Genomic DNA, 22,436 nt, shown 5'->3' on the forward strand with positions numbered 1-22,436 from the left:
ACAGTATTGTATACCTACACATACAGTTAATTTGCATTGTTCCTGTTGGTATTTTACAAACATTTACAGTTTAATGTAAATAAATGTTTTCTCATTTTGTTCTTTTCTTGAAAGTACTGATTTTATTCTGAGGTAAGAACTTGCAAAAAGAATATTGGGGTATTCTTTGTCAAATCTTATTGTCTGAAAAATTACTCCATAACAGATGCATGCATTTGCTGAAGGCAGCTCCTTTGTTTTCGTGTGCTTTTCTGTATTCTCACGTGTAGCCATAATTGTAATGTTAATTTTGAGAAAGGAATCAAAAGCAAGAATGCTCTGTGGATTTGATTTCTAACAGTGTTCACCATGAAAGAGAATTCCCAAGATACATTATGCACACAAAATATGTTTTATTTAATGTTACAGTGTTCACAGCTCTGTTCTCTATAGCACTTTAGGGATCAACTTTACTGGCGAGAATACATGACATTGCATTATGGATATCTTCAGACAGCTGTATGCTTCACTGCAGTGAAAGTTTTAATGCCAAAGGAGAAATTTAAATGTTTTGCTTTAAAAAGATTTTTTTTGCAACCTTCTAAATATCTAGTAATGATCAATTTATATCAGTAAGTGCTCAGAGAATAATGTATGAAGCTGATTACTTTTTTTAACACAAAACTAAATTATTATTTTTAGAATCATAACATCTACATCTGTCTGCAAATGTTAACTTAGTTCTTCTAATTCCTTATGAAAATATGTAGGTAATGAAGTGCACAATGGTTCAATATAGCCCCTTTCACACTAAAATACCGTCTAGAAGCAGGCAGCATTTGAATGCCAGCAAAATCCTGGGATGTATCCTACCCTTTCACACACAAAACAGAGAAGAGCGGATATGCGTCACAAGATGTAACATGTTTCATGCTTCCTTTGTTTACACGGTGGCACATGAGATGGAACTTTGTTTGCTTTGTATCTTTTTCAAAGTGATAGAGATGCAATGGATTTTGTGTTTCAAGATGCAAACCAAAAATGTGGGCTGTGAAAACGAAAGTTACAATATGAAGCCAGACAGAGGATGCTCCAAAAATGTTATCTGCGCCTACAATCCATGGCAGTTTACAGATACAGTATGATGTTGTAGCCTATTCAAGGACGTGATGCGTTATATACTAGCATTCTTATTCCTGCTCCATTCACACAGCATTTTGACTAGGTCGCAAGGTGGAAAATTCCTGGTGTCGATGTACTCCCTTTCACACAGACCTTTCTGGCAACAGAATCCCCCGAAAAAGGCTGCGAAAGTATCTTTATTTTTTCATAAAAAATGTCTTATGATGGATTAATGAATCAAGTTACTGCATATCAATGTATGTATGTATATGTGTACATATGTATTGAAAGGATATTGAAATATTTGGCATTAAATAGGTCTACTAATGAATAAGCTGAAAACCAGTTATCTGGATTGGGTGGTGTTGGAAGATTCAGGACTGTATAAAATCAAAACTGAAGAACTTGTGGATTGCTTAAAGTAAAAGAAGGAATCCTGTTTTAAACAAAGCTGGCACCAGGTATTGGAGCTAGAAAAAAAGTGTTCATCCAGTATAGGCTGTCTGTGTATATACGTTTACTATCAATGATTTATACATATAGTAGTGACTATATATATTTGTCCAGTGAGAGTAAACATTCCCTGTGAATGGAGCTTTGCAATGAGATATTCAGAGTTCAAGAGGTCCTTATTTTTTTTCATTGTAAACCGGAAAAACTATATTTAGGGAAATATTTTTCAAATATATTATGCATGCAGAGCCCCAGTCATCATGCACATGTTTAACTGTTTTCTAACCTACATTTGAACATTATGTAAATAAAAGTATCAAATGCTGGAATTGCACAGACATTTCCACTTAATTTATTAAGGAGCAGTTTGGACACTCTCTGTGGGGTATTTTAAATATTAAAATGGGATGTAAACATCAGGTTTGGCTATTGAAAAAATAACAGGAGGGGGATGGTTGTATTCTGATGTTCTCCTAATTGTTTTCTCTGTTTTGTGTGTATTTACCATGACAAGGTAGTAAGGGATGTGGAATACATATCACTCACTGACCAAGATTACATGTTGTCTTTGGGACAAATGTTTTACAGAAATCTTTTTTATTTGTTGCAGGCTTGTTATGTAGTATTGTTTCTTGGGACATGTTTTAATAAGACATACTTCTGTGCTTGTATACCAATGACATTCCTTTACTGAATGCAAGAGCTACTGCAAGATCATGTAAAGCAGCTGTAATATACAATTTCGGAAGTCCAGAAAAGGGCTTTGAAGAGCTTTTGTCTTCTACGTTGTGCTTGAAGACACACGATACAGACAACACATAATATAGTGTAAAAGACAGACAGGGAAGGCTGGGTGCCTCTGCTGCTGTGTTCCACACAAGGGAAGAGTTGGCACAATCATTACAGTAAGAATTGGATTTACTGAGCATCCCTGTGCATTTGTTTGGCATGGAAGTCTTTCAGGAACATTACAGCTTTTTTATTTTTTATTTTTAGAATAGAAATAAACAAAGAAATACACACTGCTGTTTCTTTTGAGAACAGTGCACAAAAGCATCTCCGGAGAAATTGTAAGAGAATGCTGCAAGTAGAACATAAGAGATCAATGAGCCTTGATAAAGACACCTGTCTGAGACTGAAGATAATAGGTAGGGTGACAGATGAGGTAATGCATTTAAGAGGACTTTTTTTTTTTTTTTTCCAGTCCATTGAATTAAAATTCCCTGGCAATCACTATTAAAGTCTATTTTGTGTACACAAACAAAAACAGGGGGACTGTGTGTTGGGTATAAACCATGAATGGCCGTACAGTTCCAGGGTTACATCCCAATTCTGAATGGCAATGGAATTCCAGGTGAAGCCTTTATCCGCACCGTAAGTGGCCTGTGTCCCTGGACCAGCATGACAATTAAAAAGAACACTAAAACCAGTTACTGGTATTGTATCCACTGTGGTATGAAGTCATTGTTGCAAGTTTTTTATATTAATTTATATATATAAAAAATATATTTTTCTTAGAAGTGCAATCAAGTGCACAAGCATGCTTCCTCCTTCCACTAGTACACAGCTTCGTTAACGCCATCGCCGTCAGGTCGAATCCTTTTGAGTCTTCAGTACAGCTGATCTATTGACAGCAGTCTGGGGCTGCATGAATTAAATGTTAGCCTGAGCTGCACGCAAGCTGAATACATCTAGCCTGATTAAACTGACAAAACCAGAATAGTTTACAATTGAGTTTTGTCAATAAATTAAAAGAGCAACTGAAAGCATACACACATTCACATATCTATATACACTACCAGTCAAAAGTTTTAGAACACCCCCATTTTTCTGTAAACTGAGAGAGGTTAAAAAAAAGTTTAGGTTACCAAAAACTGAAAAATAATGTATATTTCAAACTTATATACTTTGTTACTACACCATCTTAAGCATTATTTGTCAGTGTTACACGCAGCTCCTGTGCATAGAGGTTACACTGTATTCCTACAATGTGCACATCGTTTGAAAGCTTATTTGCTCTTTGCTACCAGCGCATTTCCTTCTCAAACACATCCGATTTACAGTTTCCATGTCGCCCGCCGTCATTCAGAGCCCAGATCACTCAGTTTCGATCGGATTTATTTGCAAATAGGCTTGTTTTGTTCAGAATAAGCTAACAATGAATCCAGTATATTATTTGATTATTCCATTAAACACAGAGAATAATAATGTAAAATCGTTTTGTATTAGTACACTGTAAACAGAGTTTTCCATCTTGACATTCTGAGCTCTGTACGGGTGTGTGTTGCTTCTACCAAAACGTGGATGGTCTTGTTGTGATCAGTACACTGTGTGGTTCCAGAATATGTCATAATTGTCAATATTTTCAGAGATTTTGTATTCCTACTCAGACCCCTCATTTCAGAATGCGGAGGGGGGGGTCGTAAATGTGGGAGTGGTATAAAAAACACATTTTTCACATCAGAGAATGCTTCATATCTTTAAAAAGCTTAGTCTCAGCTTTCATGGGATACCAAACACTTGACAAGATGACAACCCCTCTGTTACCCGTAAAAGGGCACCAAATCTGTGTGCTTCTCTTTAATTCCATGTGTTCTCTTCACTGTTGTGTTGTTTAAGGGGTTAAATTTTGTTCAACAAAATGATTCCATGAATAATTTAGTTTACGTGCAGCAATTGTGATTTCATTTGATTTAATCACCTCTGCACAGTTTAAAAGGAGAGAGAAGTGACCCAGTCAGGAGTGGCCGTCTGTTGGCTGAGCTAGATGGATGCGCTTCACCTTCAGGACCGTGTGCTTAATCTTTTTGTGTATGTATTTGACCTCATGTCTCTAATCTTGAAAGACCTGGATTACGGTCAAGCTTCACTGTGAGCTGTTTACTTTGTCACTGTAAATAAACTGCACTTCTTACTATTTCACTGCAACTCCAAGTCTCCTGGTCATGCTTATGCCCAGGCAACGGCCAGCCTGCGACAGGCCCAACACCTTACTGAGACACTTTGTTGGTTCCTTTGTCACCCATCTGAATATATAATCTTTATCAGCCTTTGTTGATACACTGCTGAATGAGGGCCTCCACCAAGATCTTTCCACTTGTTTAAATCTCATATTCCCATCTTTTATTTGGTGGTCTTCTCAGGTTTTTGATATATAGGTAATTCTCCCAAAACATGTACCACTGAGGGTGGTATTGCCAAGTAGGCAATAGTTAAAAAAGAAACAAACAAAAAAAACATTAATACAAATATTAACATACATTGTTAGAATGCATACACAATTAAGAAATAAATATGATAGTTTCAGTAGTGAAATCCTTACTATTTTCATGCAATTAATAATTTGATAATTTCACGTTTATCAAAGTTGCTGTTTATTAGATGCCATTTTGTCACATGCTTTGTAGTCATCACAAGCACAAGTATAAATATATATGAACTAAAATGGCTTGGAATTATTGTCTGCCTTACTTATTCATTATAAAGAGAATTTAGACTGATAGTATAACCTTAATTGATAATAAAATAAGTCGTTTAGATATTTTCTTTTGCCCATCCTAGTATTGAATAGAAACTACAGTCGTGATATGTTATAAGATGCATATAACCACACAAATATAGGGTTGGTTTCATACAAATTTGGATGAGAATGTGTGCAGTGTTATGCAATAATTAAAAATAATTTGTTTTTTGACAGTTGCTATATTTAGACAAGTTACTATGTGTAAGGAGCGGAAAGAACAGTTTTGTCTGTGGCATCTCCTTTATGATTTAGGTTACCACAGAGACTTCAGTCAGCAACAAAGATTAGATTTTTGGTAATTTAAGATGGTTTTCAGTGGCCATGAGTCTTTTCATATGGAATCCAATCTAATTACAATTAAAAGGTTTGTGTGCTTATTTTATGTTTGTTGCAGGTTTGCATTCATGTTGAGCAGAATTCCAAGGTCCTGTGTAGAGCTGCACAATTCCACAGATTCCATTGGTAGAGCTGCGCAGAACTGCGGAAGTCTGCGCTACATGAATGCGAACACAGATCTCAAGATCCGTATTTAGTTAACTGTTCACTGTTTCACTGTGACACGTTTTTGTGTAAGTCTACAGCTGGAAAACATCAGAAAGAAATGATAAATAACCCACATGATAAACATGGCTGCAGCACCTTTTTAAAAATGTGACATTCACCCATTCAGACTCTCATGAACACCCAACAGATGCATGCAGACATTGTTGATTATGTTAAAATGAACATATCAGACAAACCAAGAGCACAAGATATTATTTGTGTATACACTTTGTGTACACCTGTTTGGTGTCTTTGTTCCAACCCATAGGGGCCACTAGCACACAATGTAGCTGTCTGATTCTCTTTTTTCAGACAGATGTCTTTAGAAAAGGCATTTAATAATTAAAAAACACAAGCATATAATAGATAATGATATGTTCCATTTTTGACTCGTGTAACACTGGTGGCACATGTTTGGGGAGAATGACCAATATATCAAGAGAGAAAACTAAAAACTTAAGAAAATACTGCAACCTAGTAAATGCCATTAAAACACATACTGGCACATAAAAAGCTATAATGGGAAGAACCATAAGACAGAGACTTCCAGGACTACGGAGCAAAAATACCACATTTAAATAATGCCAGTGGATAAATATATATAGGCTACTGTACAGAAGAAAGTATTTGTACAGCAAAGTTTGGAAAGGTACATATATACATGCATACTATAATGTTGTAAACTCAACTTTTAACCTACCCCCCGCAAAGCTGTAGGTGTCAGTGTGTCTATAAACTATAAGATGTGGTTATATAACAGCTTACAAAAACCCTGTTACACTGTTGTTTTCAGTAGTGGAGTAGCAGTGAATTGTTAATTTATGAATTGTTAAAATGTGTAATATGAACCTTAACTGTGACAAGAAAATGCAATAGGTTTTCATAACAAGTGAAGAGCTATGATTGTGAAATCATTTGAATTATAAATAATTAAGCCATTTATCTTGACCATGATATTTTCTGGTCTTCAAATTACAGATGTATCTTTAAACAAACCATCACTTTGTAACTCAACAAACAGACTGTAGTAGAAAGTGCAGTTTAGACAAACGAGAACACGTTTATTGAAGCTGCAGTGTGGTTTTTTGCAGCAGACAAATCTCTTGGTTATACAATTAAGATGTATAGAAAACATTAGTTGTTTATTCTTTAAATATAGTTTGAAAATGGCTGAGAAAAAGTGGCTTTGTACAAGTATACTTTGACAAAGTGATGCAGAGCTGACAGTTTTTCACTAACGCAAAGCAGAACAGATATTTTGTGCTAATGTTTTCAAACAGAACTCACTTGATAAAGCTACACCATGAAGATGCTGTTTCACTAATTAAAAGTGGTCCACCTCTGTAACAAAAAAGGAAAGTGTTGTGCTGTACAATGGCTCCACCATGTGGAAACAATAAGACATTTGTTTTAGTGCCAATATGTCAGTATGTTAAATATGTTAAATAAACAGTAGTGCATATATATATATATATATATATATATATATATATATATATATATATATATATTTCAAAGGTAAGGGTGTCCTGTTTGTATAGATGTTTATTTGTATCAATATTTTAGTGAACGTCTCGTTTTCATTGCTTTCTTAAAATTTGAACCCTCTACCAGTATATTCAGTCTCTATGAACTGAATGTTTATGGATTATAAACTATATCATGAGTTTTTTTATTAAACATGGGAAGGTATAGCCTGAACTGCAGGCAAGGTGCACTCTGTCTAAATTATCTGGTCTTAGGTGAAGTGTAAACTACATTTTTGCACAGCATCTAATGAGATACATTAGCATTTTAACAATCTGCTTTACTTTACATGTTAAATCATATGATTCAGACCAAATTTTAGCCTTATTTCCCATACTACACACAACAAATATATATATATATATATATAGATATAGATATATATATATAGATATAGATATAGATATATAATTTACTGTGAGGTAGAAATATGTTATCCTTATATTTTTCATTTAATCTCCTTGGCCAACTTTGTTGTATATTTAAAAGATATGGGATGCATTATATACATAGACCTACGTTTTATTTGCAGAAATAAACCATCCCATATGTTTCAAACATCTAAATATATAAATACAAACATGCATATATACACAATTAACTCATAAATAAAAGGCCACTGTTTTCTCGTTTTTTTTTTTTTATTGAATAAAATAGCTTGAATGAACACTCTGGCTAGATGAGTTTGTAAATGGAGAACCACAAAGAGAAGTTCAGGGAAATACGATGTACACCGTGAATGTGATGGAAAATAAAAAATTAAGATTAAAGGAAACCATAAAAGACGTCACGTCATGGTAGGCTAGAAGTATGTCAGCTTACTTGTCAGCTTACTTTTAAAAGTTCCTCAAAGCATTGCCCTCACACACGGTGTCTCAGAGGCCACAATTGACAGAAGTCCACTGCATTCATACGTTTAATTTTTTTAAGTTTCATATGAGCAACACAAAAAAGAAAAGGATAAAGCGTTTAAATGCTAAAATGCCAAAATGTTAACATTTCAGCAGCTATCACTTTTTCTATAACATTTCTAAACATGATTTAAGGTTTCTTGATTCATAGAAAGACATTCTTTAACATGAGTACCCCAGTTTAAAATAAATAAAAAATTGTAAATAATAATAAATACGTGTTACTTAAAAGCTAGATTACAAACACTATAAAGGTAATAAACAATTGGATGTGTCACAGCCATGTCATGGGAATTTTAGTAACTTCTTGGAAAACCATTTAGTCTTTCTTCCCCCGTATAGGAGCTGTATTGGATTAATGGCGACTGAATCCCGCTTGCTTTCTTGAATCTGCAATTAATCAAATGTGGCTTGTCAGTTCCAGTGAATCGGCTCACAGATGCTGATGCCAAGTATATCCCCTGCACTTCTGACATTTTAAATGATGTTCAATCAGAATTATAATAAAAGGTGGGCAAGCTTCCAGAGTTCCTTTCATTGAGTAACTAATTATAAAAATGCTTCTCACAGCAATTTCTCTAGAGCTATTAAACAGCTTTTATTAGATTACATTGCTGTCTTTCTTAAATATATTATGAGACAATTAAATATATTGGTCATAAGCCAAAGCATTGACAGAAAGCCCTTACTGAAAATTTCAGCAACCTGTGACTCGCAGCCATGAGAATAAGGAGGAAGCTATTCTTATTTGATCAATTGCATTGCATTGTATGATAGTTAAAAAAAAAAAAAACATAGTGGGAGCAGTTTTAATCCATGATAAACTTAATTACTGATGTCACATTTTTTGTAATTTTGTAGAAAATAATGAACCCCGATATGCCAAAGCAATAAATTATATAAATGTTTAGTCGATCATTTTAAACAGCACATTAGTAAACAAATACATAATCTGAATGAGATTTTCACTGAAAGATTTACAAAGAAAACTTTCTGTTGTTTTTTCTTTTGCATGAAAGTGATATCTTTTTTGTATTATATTTTGCCTCAAGAACTATAACAGAAATTAATGCAATTGTACATGTATTAAAATACAAGCTTTGAAATGTGCTATAAAATAATACTTTCACACTGCATTTTCAACCGTTTGTGTGCCTCCAAGACTGGCTCAATTTTAACTGGCTTATTTTTTTGTAACTCTGTGAAATGTGCACTAACAGCATAATTGAAGTATTTTGATGTTGTTTTGGGATTATGACAGAAAAACACAATGTTCTGCAGATTGCCTATCAGCCCTGGGATGCACTTTGTGTGGATAAACCTGTAGTCTGATGAAGTTTTCTTGTGGAAACAACTGAAGCCACATGTTTCACTTCTCATTACACTAACTGTCAATTTGGAAACAGTCTTGAGGGGGATGTATCTGGACTAAAATAAGAAAGCTTAATTTAGAAAAACACAGATAACACAGACAATTCTTTTGAGGTTTAATGGGCACATGCTGAAAGGAAAACCATTGTGGTGAACACATATTGGAGTTGTTAAAGATACTGATCTCAGTTTCAGTAACTTATATTACCTTATAATATACAATATCCTGTCAATAATTAATTTAGAATAGTTATAATAATGATGCCAACTAACTAATTATATATGTGTGTGTGTATATATATATATATATACACCGATCAGCCATAACATTATGACCACTGACAGGTGAAGTGAATAACACTGATAATCTCGTTATCATGGCACCTGTCAGTGGGTGGGATATATTAGGCAGCAAGTGAACATTTTGTTATCAAAGTTGATGTGTTAGAAGCAGGAAAAATGGGCAGCGTAAGGATCTGAGCGACTTTGACAAGTGCCAAATTATGTTGGCTAGATGACTGGGTCAGAGCATCTCCAAAACTGCAGCTCTTGTGGGGTGTTCCCGGTCTGCAGTGGTCAGTAGCTCAAATTGATGAAAAAGTTAATGATGGTTCTGATAGAAAGATGTCAGAACACACAGTGCATCACAGTTTGTTGTGTATGGGGCTGCGTAGCCGCAGACCAGTCAGGGTGCCCATGCTGACCCCTGTCCAATGCCGAAAGCATCAGAACTGGACCACGGAGCAATGGAAGAAGGTGGCCTGGTCTGATGAATCACGAGTTCAAGGTGTTGACCTGGCCTCCAAATTCCCCAGATCTCAATCCAATCGAGCATCTGTGGGATGTGCTGGACAAACAAGTACGATCCATGGAGGCCCCACCTCGCAACTTACAGGACTTAAAAGATCTGCTGCTAATGTCTTGGTGCCAGATACCACAGCACACCTTCAGAGGTCTAGTGGAGTCCATGCCTTGACAGGTCAGGGCTGTTTTGGTGGCAAAAGGGGGACCTACACAATATTAGGCAGGTGGTCATAAAAGGATAATAAAAGGATTATTAGGAACACCTGTTCAATTTCTCATTAATGCAATTATCTAACCAACCAATCACATGGCAGTTGCTTCAATGCATTTAGGGGTGTGGTTCTGGTCAAGACAATCTCCTGAACTCCAAACTGAATGTCTGAATGGGAAAGAAAGGTGATTTAAGCAATTTTGAGCGTGGCATGGTTGTTGGTGCCAGACGGGCCGGTCTGAGTATTTCACAATCTGCTCAGTTACTGGGATTTTCACGCACAACCATTTCTAGGGTTTACAAAGAATGGTGTGAAAAGGGAAAAACATCCAGTATGCAGCAGTCCTGTGGGCGAAAATGCCTTGTTGATGCTAGAGGTCAGAGGAGAATGGGCCGACTGATTCAAGCTGATAGAAGAGCAACTTTGACTGAAATAACCACTCGTTACAACCGAGGTATGCAGCAAAGCATTTGTGAAGCCACAACACATACAACCTTGAGGCGGATGGGCTACAACAGCAGAAGACCCCACCGGGTACCACTCATCTCCACTACAAATAGGAAAAAGAGGCTACAATTTGCACAAGCTTACCAAAATTGGACAGTTGAAGACTGGAAAAATGTTGCCTGGTCTGATGAGTCTCGATTTCTGTTGAGACATTCAGATGGTAGAGTCAGAATTTGGCGTAAACAGAATGAGAACATGGATCCATCATGCCTTGTTACCACTGTGCAGGCTGGTGGTGGTGGTGTAATGGTGTGGGGGATGTTTTCTTGGCACACTTTAGGCCCCTTAGTGCCAATTGGGCATCGTTTAAATGCCACGGCCTACCTGAGCATTGTTTCTGACCATGTCCATCCCTTTATGACCACCATGTACCCATCCTCTGATGGCTACTTCCAGCAGGATAATGCACCATGTCACAAAGGTCCAATCATTTCAAATTGGTTTCTTGAACATGACAATGAGTGCACTGTACTAAACTGGCCCCCACAGTCACCAGATCTCAACCCAATAGAGCATCTTTGGGATGTGGTGGAACGGGAGCTTCGTGCCCTGGATGTGCATCCCACAAATCTCCATCAACTGCAAGATGCTATCCTATCAATATGGGCCAACATTTCTAAAGAATGCTTTCAGCACCTTGTTGAATCAATGCCACGTAGAATTAAGGCAGTTCTGAAGGCGAAAGGGGGTCAAACACAGTATTAGTATGGTGTTCCTAATAATCCTTTAGGTGAGTGTATATATATATATATATATATACACACACACAGTACTGTGCACAAGTTTTAGGCAGGTGTGAAAAAATGCTGTAAAGTAAGAATGCTTTCAAAAATAGACACGTTAATAGATTATATTTATCAATTAACTAAATGCAAAGTGAGTGAACAGAAGAAAAATCTACATTAAATTCATATTTGGTGTGACCACCCTTTGCCTTCAAAACAGCATCAGTTCTTCTAGGTACACTTGCACACAGTTTTTGAAGGAACTTGGCAGGTAGGTTGGCCCAAACATCTTGGAGAACTAACCATAGGTCTTCTGTGGATTTAGGCAGCCTCAGTTGCTTCTCTCTCTTCATGTAATCCCAGACAGACTTGATGATGTTGAGATCAGGGCTCTGTGGGGGCCATACCATCACTTCCAGGACTCCTTGTTCTTCTTTACGCTGAAGATAGTTCTAAATGGTCCTCAACGTTGCCCGTTTCTTTGTGCTTCTTCAAAAGAGCTTGGACAGCACATCTGGAAACCCCTGTCTGCCTTGAAATTTCTGCCTGGGAGATGCCTTGCTGATGCAGTATAACTACCTTGTGTCTTGTTGCTGTGCTCAGTCTTGCCATGGTGTTTGACTTTTGACAGTAAACTGTCTTCAGCAACCTCACCTTGTTAGCTGAGTTTGGTTGTTCCTCACCCAGTTTTATTCCTCCTACACAGCTGTTTCTGTTTCAATTAATGATTGTGTTTCAACCAACATATTGAATTGATGATCATTAGCACCTGTTTGGTATAATTGTTTAATCATACACCTGACTATATGCCTACACAATCCCTGACTTTGTGCAAGTGTACCTAGAAGAATTGAAGCTGTTTTGAAGGCAAAGGGTGGTCACACCAAATATTGATTTGATTTAGATTTTTCTTCTGTTCACTCACTTTGCATTTAGTTAATTGATACATATAATCTATTAACATGTTCTATTTTTAAAAAACACTTTAATTATCAGTTTCTCTGGTTTTACTATTTATAGGTATGTGTTTGGGTAAAATGAACATTTTTGTTTTATTGTATAAACTACTGACAACATTTCTACCAAATTCCAAATAAAAATGTGAATGGAATGGAATTGCTGCCATACATGTAGAGATGCTGATTTCAGAAAAATGTGCAGTGGTCTCTTAATTTTTTGCAGAGCTTTAAATATATATGTATGTATATATATATATATATATATATACATATATATATATATACAGTATATATAAAATTGTAAATGTGCTAAATCATGTTGCACTGATGCTCCAAAGAAATTTCAAAAGAAAAGCATATGTTGAAGCGCTTTAGGTTTCACCTGAGAAATCATGTCTTATACCTGTATGTTGCCCAGGTGGATGGTATTCTGTGTCTGGCTGATATCCTCACTGACGAGAGCAGCACTGAAGCAGCACGTGCAGAAGCTGCAGCTGTGGTGGCTCAGATTACATCTCCTCATCACACCTTCACCCAGCATCTCAGCAGCTTCCTGGAGAACATGGAAGACATTGTGACAGCACTCATCAGTGAGTCTTACCCTCCGGACAGAGACGTTGTTGTTGTTCTTTCCTTTTTAATTTCCTTACTGCTACTGAATATTACAAGATTGGATCAGTTAGTTATGGCAGTGTTCTGAATGACTCTTGCCTTCATTGAGATCCAGTGCTGTGTCTCCAGAAAAGGGGAGGGTCATTCATTGTATTTATTTTCTGAATCACACAAAAAGTATGAAGCTTTTCTGTATGTTAATCCTCATCCTTTATACTGTGTTCACGATAGAGATAATATAACGATAGGTTGCAAGTGTAACCCTGGTTATCTGAAAAAGAGAACGCTACCCAAAGGGGGAAGGGCTTGATAGAGCGTGATACCATGTAAACTCAGCGTCTGGATGCATCCGGACGTGTCCGTGTTTTGAGGACGGTTAACTTGCTGGTGCTGTAAGCGTCCGTCCCTCCCACTGAGGACATGATTCACTATCAGAATTGGAGGTGTGTGTTTGACTTGCAGACACAGGGACGAGATCAGATACATTGTGTCGGAAGATATAATCTCAAGTGCCGTGTGCGATCACGAAGAAATTGCAGTTTATTAGCAGCATGGAGTGAAATCCACCTACAGAAACAATGACTGCTTACAGTTAATATCCGAGTGCATTAAACACTTGGATTTCACAGGACCGGTGCAGTGCCGTGACTAGTTAAAATAAACTGAAGGATAATAATTGCATCGTTGCAGCCGCTGCTATATTGTAGCTGGATGATTAATCGTGAAACGTGTGTATTTTGTTTCAACTATAACTTGCCCTGGTTAAGGACGTCTGATAAGTAAATTATAAATAATACGGCAAATAGTATAATTTGCATTTACAAATCTGTAGTAAAAGTAAAACATTAAAGGAGTCACGCTGTGCCGTTTAAAATACATATATACTACCACAAATGATGACGATAATAATAACAATACATATTCGCTATTTAGTATTATTGTTGCACATGGAAACATATTCTTATGGGGACGTGCTTGTCTGAATATAATGTTGTCTATACACGTTCAGCTCTTCCTGATATCTCTTAACAGAAACGTGTATTTATTACGCTATTTAAAATCATGTAAAGCACAAAGAATAAAACAGACACAAAAGTCCTCTCCACGTCAGGCTGTGTCGCTCGTACTGTTGTTCTCTGTCTCTGTTTTTAAAACGAAACACAAACCAAACCCACAGTCGCTGCTCCTCCCATCAGAGGGACGGACTTCACAGCGTCCTGGTTTTGCTAAAAAAGCTCTGGGACACGTCTGAGGTCTAAGCCAGTGGAACCGAGGCAATATTGTCTAACAAAGTTACCTATTTTACAGATATTCACTCCACACATCATACAAGCAGCCACCTTCCTTTTTCCTGGTTGTATAAACTCTAGACTCATGCACAACCTTTGTCAAGTATTCTCTTTTTCAGATAACTGGTTATCTTTCATGTTGAGAATGCTACCTATAGGGCAGTGATTCCCAAACTGTGGGATGCACAAGACCCTCTGTGGGGGGGCGTAGGTAAAGAGCCGAACAGGTAAAAAGTCAAGACGAGATGCACGAAATCCACGAGGATTTAATTTAGTTTAATTACGGGGGCTGCTTGTATAATGTGTGGATTGGCCAATAGGCAGCTTTGTTAGACAATATGCTTGTTGAGGTTCCATGGTATCAGGAACCCCCCCACTTTTGGTAGCAGTCTTGACTTGAAAGATTACTGGTGTGTGAAACTTTTGTCAGACAAAAAAAGTCAAAATAAAGTATGCAGTAGATGTAATACGAATGAACTGATTTCTTTACATGTTTATTTTTTTATCACAGAACTGTGCCAGGATGCCTCCTCTGGAGAAGTGTTTTTACTGGCTTCTGCAGCTCTGGCTAACATCACATTCTTCGACAGCATGGCATGTGACATTCTCCTGCAGCTGAATGCTGTCCGAATTCTTTTTGAGGCCTGTCGTGATCGCAAGAGAGTAGACACACCATACTCAAAAGATCAGGTAAGAAGAGATGCTTGTAGAAGTCCATTACACCATTCTCTATAGTGTACACTCATTTGATGGGATACATTACAGCACACAGATTTGAATATGTGGAGGTACTGAATATATCATTAAGGAACTGAAGGTCCTGCACCGGATGCTTGTATTAAACATTTTTAAAACTGACCTTTAAGAGAACATTATGCTTTGAAAGAATTGTAGGTTTTTATTATGTAACCTAACATGCATGGAAAATGTTAAACTGAAATTGCATTGGATCACAATGCTATCTATTATTAAAAAAAAAAAAATATATATATATATATATATATATATATATATATATATATATATATATAATGAGTAAAATGCACTAATAATATACAGCTTTAGTGCATAAATACAGCTAATATACAAAATTGAAATCCTCTCGTTTGAAACATTTGTCTTTAAATAATATAAGCAAGTAGTAATACAAGATGGCAGTTCTATATTAAATGCAAAAAAAAAAAGCATCAAGTCAGTATAAAACTTTGAAATTGACATGCATTGTACTTAACTTGTATTGCTCTGTTGAGGAGAACCTACTCCACTACTAGCAGTTTGTTTTTAAGCAGGTAGTGAGACTACAAGAGAGCAATTCAATACTGCTTGTGGGTTTTCACACTTGGCACTGCAAGACATTATAGTTGACTTGAAACACACTTTGAGGCTGTGCGTTTTCTTATTTCAGTTTGACCTTTCTGTTTAAGGCTTTTGCATTTTTATCAAATGTTATTTTTCTTTGAGAATACTAAATCATTTATGAAGCCCTATGTGTTATGTATACTCTCTTGTTCTTTCACACTCGTTCATTATTTAGGGCACAAAATCACATCAGTCAGAATCAACATTAATATATGATTCAAGCACAAAACAAAACAAAAAGGCTAAACTATTTTGTATTTCTAATGGTGACATTTTAGGCAATTGTGTTATTATACAGAATTCATGAAGAATTACTTGTACATGGACCATAAATACTGAAACGATCTTCCATATGTTTTTGTAATAGTGGAAGTTTTTTTAAAGCCCTATTGCAGTTGTTTTGTTTTTTAAATAGTACCTGTAGGTGTTTCTTTGTGTGTGTACAAACTGCCACAACTCCTAACCGAGCAGAGGAAGGCAATTGTAAGGAGAGCGCAGGGAGAATTGTCTAAACTCTGTAAAACACTGGTGCTGCAGGAAAATGTGATAGAAACTGACATGGACTGTTCATATTTTACCATTCCTTTAGATAGTGTCAGAATCAATGGAGGCATGTACCCTGACTAGAGGTGCCCTCGTCAGCAGCTGTCAGCAGGCAGAGGTGACGAGTAATTCCTCCAGCGCTGGCCTCCCGTAGTGCATGCTGGGGATATCAGACACAGCCCGCTCTCCTGGAGTCCAGGGCTTTTCACAGCTGTGTGGACCCAGAGCTCAGAGTGTGGTCTGGCTAACCTGTCAGTTACTTACATGAACCCTTAACCAGACGTTACCATCTGCTTAATTAGACCATTTTATTTGCTTTCATGTCAAGCAGCGGGATAATTCCAGTTAGGTTAGGTTATAGGTTACCTGAAATGTGAAGCTGTTTAGGTTTTTGTTTGTCAGTTTAGTTTTATTTCTTTTCTGTTAAATCCAACTTGTCATTAAGTACATTTTACTTCAGTTAAAGGTTCAATTAAGTAACTGAGATCTCAGTTGGACGAAACCAGAAGCCAACCTGGGTTCGAGAAACACAAGCCGATGACTGGCTGGGTCTCAGTGTTGCCCTCGGCACGTGTCCTGGTCCCCTGGAAGAAGGCAGCTGGAATAGACAGAGTCCGGTAGCCATTACTGAAAGAGTAATTCAGCGCATATGGAGTATCATGCCCAGGGACAGCTCTGTGCTTCTGTCCAGCGATCGGGAGAGAACACCATGGGTTCACTGATGTTTGGAGGGGGGCAAATGTCAGCGCCTAATGGAATGGCATCACATTTGTACATAGATATTTTTAAGAGTTTGTTGTGCGCTCTCATAGACACAATTACAGTGCCCAAGGTCATGCTATTTTTAATTGCGCAAAAATGCAATTACTGATGAAGTTAATGGAACAATATGCCATAGTGGAGCCAAACCAAATACTGTGGGAGAGTATCAGCACAATTATAAGATAAGATGTATAATTGGCTTTCCATGGGCTTGACCGTAAAGGACAGAAAATTAAAGGCAATTAGTATAGTACTCTAATTAATTGTATCTATTTATTTATATACACACAACTCTATTGCGAGGGACTGCTTAAACACACCAGAGGACCACAAAAAAATGGATAACTGCAAATACAGCATCCATTTATCAGAATGCAAATTCATGACACCTGAATGCTAGTACTTTAGTCCAAAGTGGTAAGATTTTGCTACACTCGTGACTGTAAAGTACTTTGGCTCCAACCACTAAGCCTTTTTTGTTTTATCTGTCTTTTGTTGTTTTGTGAAGGTGGTGACAATTCTGGCCAATATATCTGTACTTGAGCAAGCGTCCTTGGAGGTCCTGCAGGAGAAGGGTGTGTATAATTATATTCGTTTTAGTGCTTTCTGCAGGGGATACAATATAATGGAAAGGAAACTGTTTCTCTTGGATGCAGTCTGACCATGTACCTCTAGGTGCTGCCAAAGAGCCATGTACAGTATTTAATCACTGCGCAGTACATTCAAAAACACATTTTAGCAAGCTGGTATGCCTAGTGTACATAGTATTGCTATTATTGTTATAGCAAAGGGAAGGACTTTGTCACAGCACAGTTGTAAAATATATATTTTGTGGAATAAATTAATATATCTGAATACACTTGAGCACACTACCACAAAAGATTAAAATGTAATTTAATGTTCTTGTATATGATTGTATGTATGAAGGATTAATGCGGATTCTTATAATCATTTCATTTGACACATTACTTAAATTACATTATTTGAATTATCACTTAATGTAAGTTAAAGTAATATCAAATTAAATGTTATTCGGCATATTTAGCTGTAGTGGTGTGGAACAAGTATATAAGTTTCAGAATGTCTTTAGTTACTCGGGTTTCAAAATGATCATCGCTGTTGTGCATGAAAGCTTCGGCCCAGAATTTGGAGCGAGTATTAAGACTGTTGTTGTTTATTTAAATATCGGTCTGCTGTGTGTAGGGATCGACCACCTGCTGCTGTTGCTCTCAGAGAAGCCGTCCTCCGGCAGCCCAGCAGAGGTCTCTGCGTGTGAGCGGGTCCAGCAGAAAGCGGCCGTTACTCTGGCCAGACTGAGCCGAGACACTGATGTTGCCCACACTGCCATACAACTCAACTGTAAGGACTTACAGGCATAGTTCGGCTTTCACAGTGTAGACTTGGCGAATGAGCATGACTGGATTTTTAATTGTGACACAAAAAAAATATTCTAGGAAAATATTTTTTCCTATTGGCGGCTAAAACAGACGATCCATTCTGACAGTTATTAGGACCACCAGGGAAAATATGTATGTGTACACACTGTGTATATATTAAACAAGGGCTTTTTTATATATTCGTATTTGATTGTTATTATGTACAAATAATGCCTTTTCGGTACTGCAATCTATCAAATGAAATTACTTTCTTTTATTTTAAGGTATTCCTCGTCTTATTGAGCTCTGCCGTTCACCTGCCGAGAGGAACAACAGTGATTCAGTGTTGGTCGCCTGTCTCGTGAGTTTGTAACAGACTGCTGATAAAATGGGGTGATAAAATAGGCTTACATTATATGAGACTGATTTACACTACATCTGTAAAATAAATGCTAAGTCTGTACCATCTTCCAGTTTCTGATGTTTCCCCCAATAGCTTACACGGCAGTATTTAGATCTTTATGTACATTTCACAGGCATTTTCATTAGCTCAGACCCTGATTCATGGTGAGAATAAGAACCAGTCTTAGGCCTTTTGTTGAATTGTTTTTGTTTGAATGTGTATTAGCTAAAGTATTGCTTTACTGCATATATGCTAAAGGTATTGCTATTGAAACATCTTATAGCCTTTGTTCCAAGGTGAGAGGCAGCTGTTCGTTCATTACAATACCTGGATCAGTATTTAAACAGTGCTGTAATTAAACCACTATTCATACTCCGTTAATGACAACGTTGTTCTGTCCGCTGATCCTGATGAATGTCAATTAAACGTGTTCTTCCTTCTTTTCAAGACTTTGCATCATTATACAATTGTAGTTTATACTGACAGCTGAACACTGAAGCCTAAACTAAATATGTGTTTTATAGCCTTGCTTTTGAGGGGAATGATCAGCTTTCGTGCCAATGCTAATAACTTCTTTATATATAACTTTTAAATAATTTGTAAGCATATATAATTTGTGTATTAACAATGATCAGTCTATACCCATCAGTTTGTGCTTTTATCCCAAAGGCTGCCTTGAGAAGACTAGCAGCTGGGTGTCCTGACAGCATTGAAGACACAGACTACCAGCAACTCATAAAGCCAAGACTTGTCGATTCATTTCTGCTGTGCTCAAACATGGAGGAGAGTTTTGTGTAGTACTGGGGCTCGAACACATTTAGTGTGAAAAGAAAGTAATTCAAAGGATTTAGTTGAAAGGTAGAAAAAAAGGGCATTGGATGGCACTGTACAGTTTATAAAAATGTGTAAGAATGTCAAAAGGAGAAAAATAAGATATTGTGGTATCTTTCATTGAGAATTTCTATGGATTTTTATTCTACCTTGTGTCAGATTTATATTTTTCAAATAAGAAAAATGGCTCTATCTTGTTTGAACTACTTTCTTGCCAAAAATCATGCTGCTTGGTTGCTTTAATTGGAATAAATCCAGTGAGAAACATTTCCCCCTGAAGTAAGTTATTGGCACAGTAGTCACCTTGGGCATTTTATTTTATATAGATAATGCAGCTTAATTTAAATGTTACAAATAAACTTGATTTATAACAGGTTTCTCATTATGGCCATACAAATATGAAAGAACTTTCAACCAGTTTGAAACCTTGTTTGATACTTATGTCACTCAGTGAGGCTATTCTTCCTAGCAGCACACTCACAAATATAGTTACATATATACATTTAATGCTAGATGTGAAACAGCAGTGATATAGATTTGTTTTACCATTTTAAATACAATGAATTTATATTTTACTCTGATTAGTTTCAACTTTTTGTTTTATTCATGGATCATTAGCAACTTTCCTTTGAGAACTGTTAAAAAAATAAATCCTTACAAATAAGTTTACTTTATGGTTCAGTTATAGATTTAAATATGACAAAGCTGGGACCAATTCAAGCTTGAGTCTTTCCCCTTTCAAATGTAAAGTCGACTTCTTTCAGACATATTTAAAAAAAATAGACTCTTGACCAATTCTTGTAATGCTGAATTCTGGGAGAAAGCTTCATCTGTGTTGTATTCAATAAGAACACTATTAGCATTCTCTCAGTCCTACCTTGTGTTGCACAAAGCACTCCAGAGAATATGTGAATCGCACTCTCCCTGTATTGTCTTCCAGCCACACTTTTAACTTCAAAGGTTACCCAGCCCCTCTGTCCCCTGCGATACGTGAGTACCACTAGCCCTGCTGCAGAAGCTCGGCCTCCCTTCTCCTCTCTTTGACATGTCTAACTATTACCTTAGGCTAACCCCCTCACAGTCCAGATGGCTCGGGTTCGTGTTCTGTACATAAATAATGCCATCTTTTCCTCTTTGTACCTTATTGGGTTAACCATCACTGCAAGAACTGGTTGAATGTTCTACTAAAAAAATAAAAACTTCAAGTTTTACACTACACTGAGTTCGCTCTGCCTACACAATACAATTTTGGATAATGAGGTTCTTAAGACCTCTCTGCACAGTAGGCCATCATTTATTTGTTTTTTTTTTACTAGAGGAAGAGTATTCAACTTTGGAAGCCAATTCCACGATTCAAAGAGAGAGCGAAATTAAACTAATTTCTTATTCAACTTTTACTCCTGTGGACAGAACCTCAATTCTATGGTCAACATGTACAGTATTGCCATTTAAAAGTAGGGTTTTATTTATATATAAACATATTTCAAAATAAGATATTTAACTTAATGGAAGAAAAAGATAAATATATATATATCTTTACAGATTACAGACACTAGGCAATCAATCCTGAGCCTTTGAATCATTCATTGGTGTAACTCTCTATGTACTGAGCATGTGACGTATATACATTTAAAAATATTTTGATTTAATTTTACCAATCAACATGTATGTTTGGACTGCAACTTGCAATTAATAATTATACAGTATTCCATTTGTAATTTGAAAGCTTTTTGAATGTGTGTTACACAAATAAACCATTTTTCTTTTTGTATCAGTACATTTGAAATGGACCTGTCTTTCATACGTGCTTTGATGTTATAACTGATTCAATGGTTATTCATATTGTGAGCTGTGATTTGAGAAAATCTAAGCCATGTTTCTATATTTAGACTCGGTACAATTGTAAGCAATATATGGAATATATACTGTTTTCCGGTCTCTGTATCAGAATTATAAAATAGGTTTCCTTTTGAAGAGGAAATGCAAATAATTATTTTGGGTCTCATAATTAGATTTTTTTTTTTTTTTTTCAAATGCAACCACTGTAAATGTGCACAGACGGGAACTGAAGGCTTACTTTTAATACTGCCCTGCAAATTTATTGAGATGGGTTTTTAACAGCATATGAGCAATGACTAAAGAACACATTATCATCAGTTACAACTTGCAAAGAGTATTTGTAATTTCTTGTTTGCAATATTTATTGCTGCCATAAAAAAGCTGTCATGAAAGGGATACCTGACTAGCATTCACTCAAGTATTGATATCATAGAAAATACAGGAAGAATGGGCTGGAAACCAGCAGTCGTAAGCATTTTCACACTTGGCTAATACCTTAACTCTTGTCAAGTGGTTCTTTCCTTTCCTTTTCTTTTTTTCACTATTAAATGCATCATGCAGAGGACCTGTGCGCCACTTGTGTCTTTCTATGGGGTCAGACGGTGATCTCTAACCCAATGCTTAACAGGCTGCGGTGAACTACCAATTAAAGACAGATGATCAAGATAGGACTGAGCTTTACCATACAATAAAGGATTTAAAGACGTTCAAGAATACTTTTCTAAAAATGAAGCGGAATTAAGGAAAAATAATTATTAATATATTTTATATATATACACATATACA

The 22,436-nt window shown here is 36.5% G+C and overlaps 1 protein-coding gene across 1 annotated transcript in view; it reads left to right on the forward strand.

Moving 5' to 3' along the window:
• insc (INSC spindle orientation adaptor protein) overlaps positions 1-21,569 on the forward strand; it is a 34,753-nt gene extending 13,184 nt beyond the window's left edge. Inside the window, exons 6-11 of the mRNA XM_066700899.1 lie at positions 13,055-13,226; positions 15,049-15,227; positions 17,710-17,776; positions 18,405-18,560; positions 18,862-18,938; positions 19,650-21,569. Of these exons, the coding sequence (XP_066556996.1) occupies positions 13,055-13,226; positions 15,049-15,227; positions 17,710-17,776; positions 18,405-18,560; positions 18,862-18,938; positions 19,650-19,778 (780 nt within the window). The 3' untranslated portion in view covers positions 19,779-21,569. The remainder of the gene's footprint in view (positions 1-13,054; positions 13,227-15,048; positions 15,228-17,709; positions 17,777-18,404; positions 18,561-18,861; positions 18,939-19,649) is intronic.
• Positions 21,570-22,436: the final 867 nt, after the last annotated feature.

Source organism: Amia ocellicauda, chromosome 4 (genome assembly GCF_036373705.1).
Source record: "Amia ocellicauda isolate fAmiCal2 chromosome 4, fAmiCal2.hap1, whole genome shotgun sequence".
Classification (NCBI taxonomy): domain Eukaryota; kingdom Metazoa; phylum Chordata; class Actinopteri; order Amiiformes; family Amiidae; genus Amia; species Amia ocellicauda.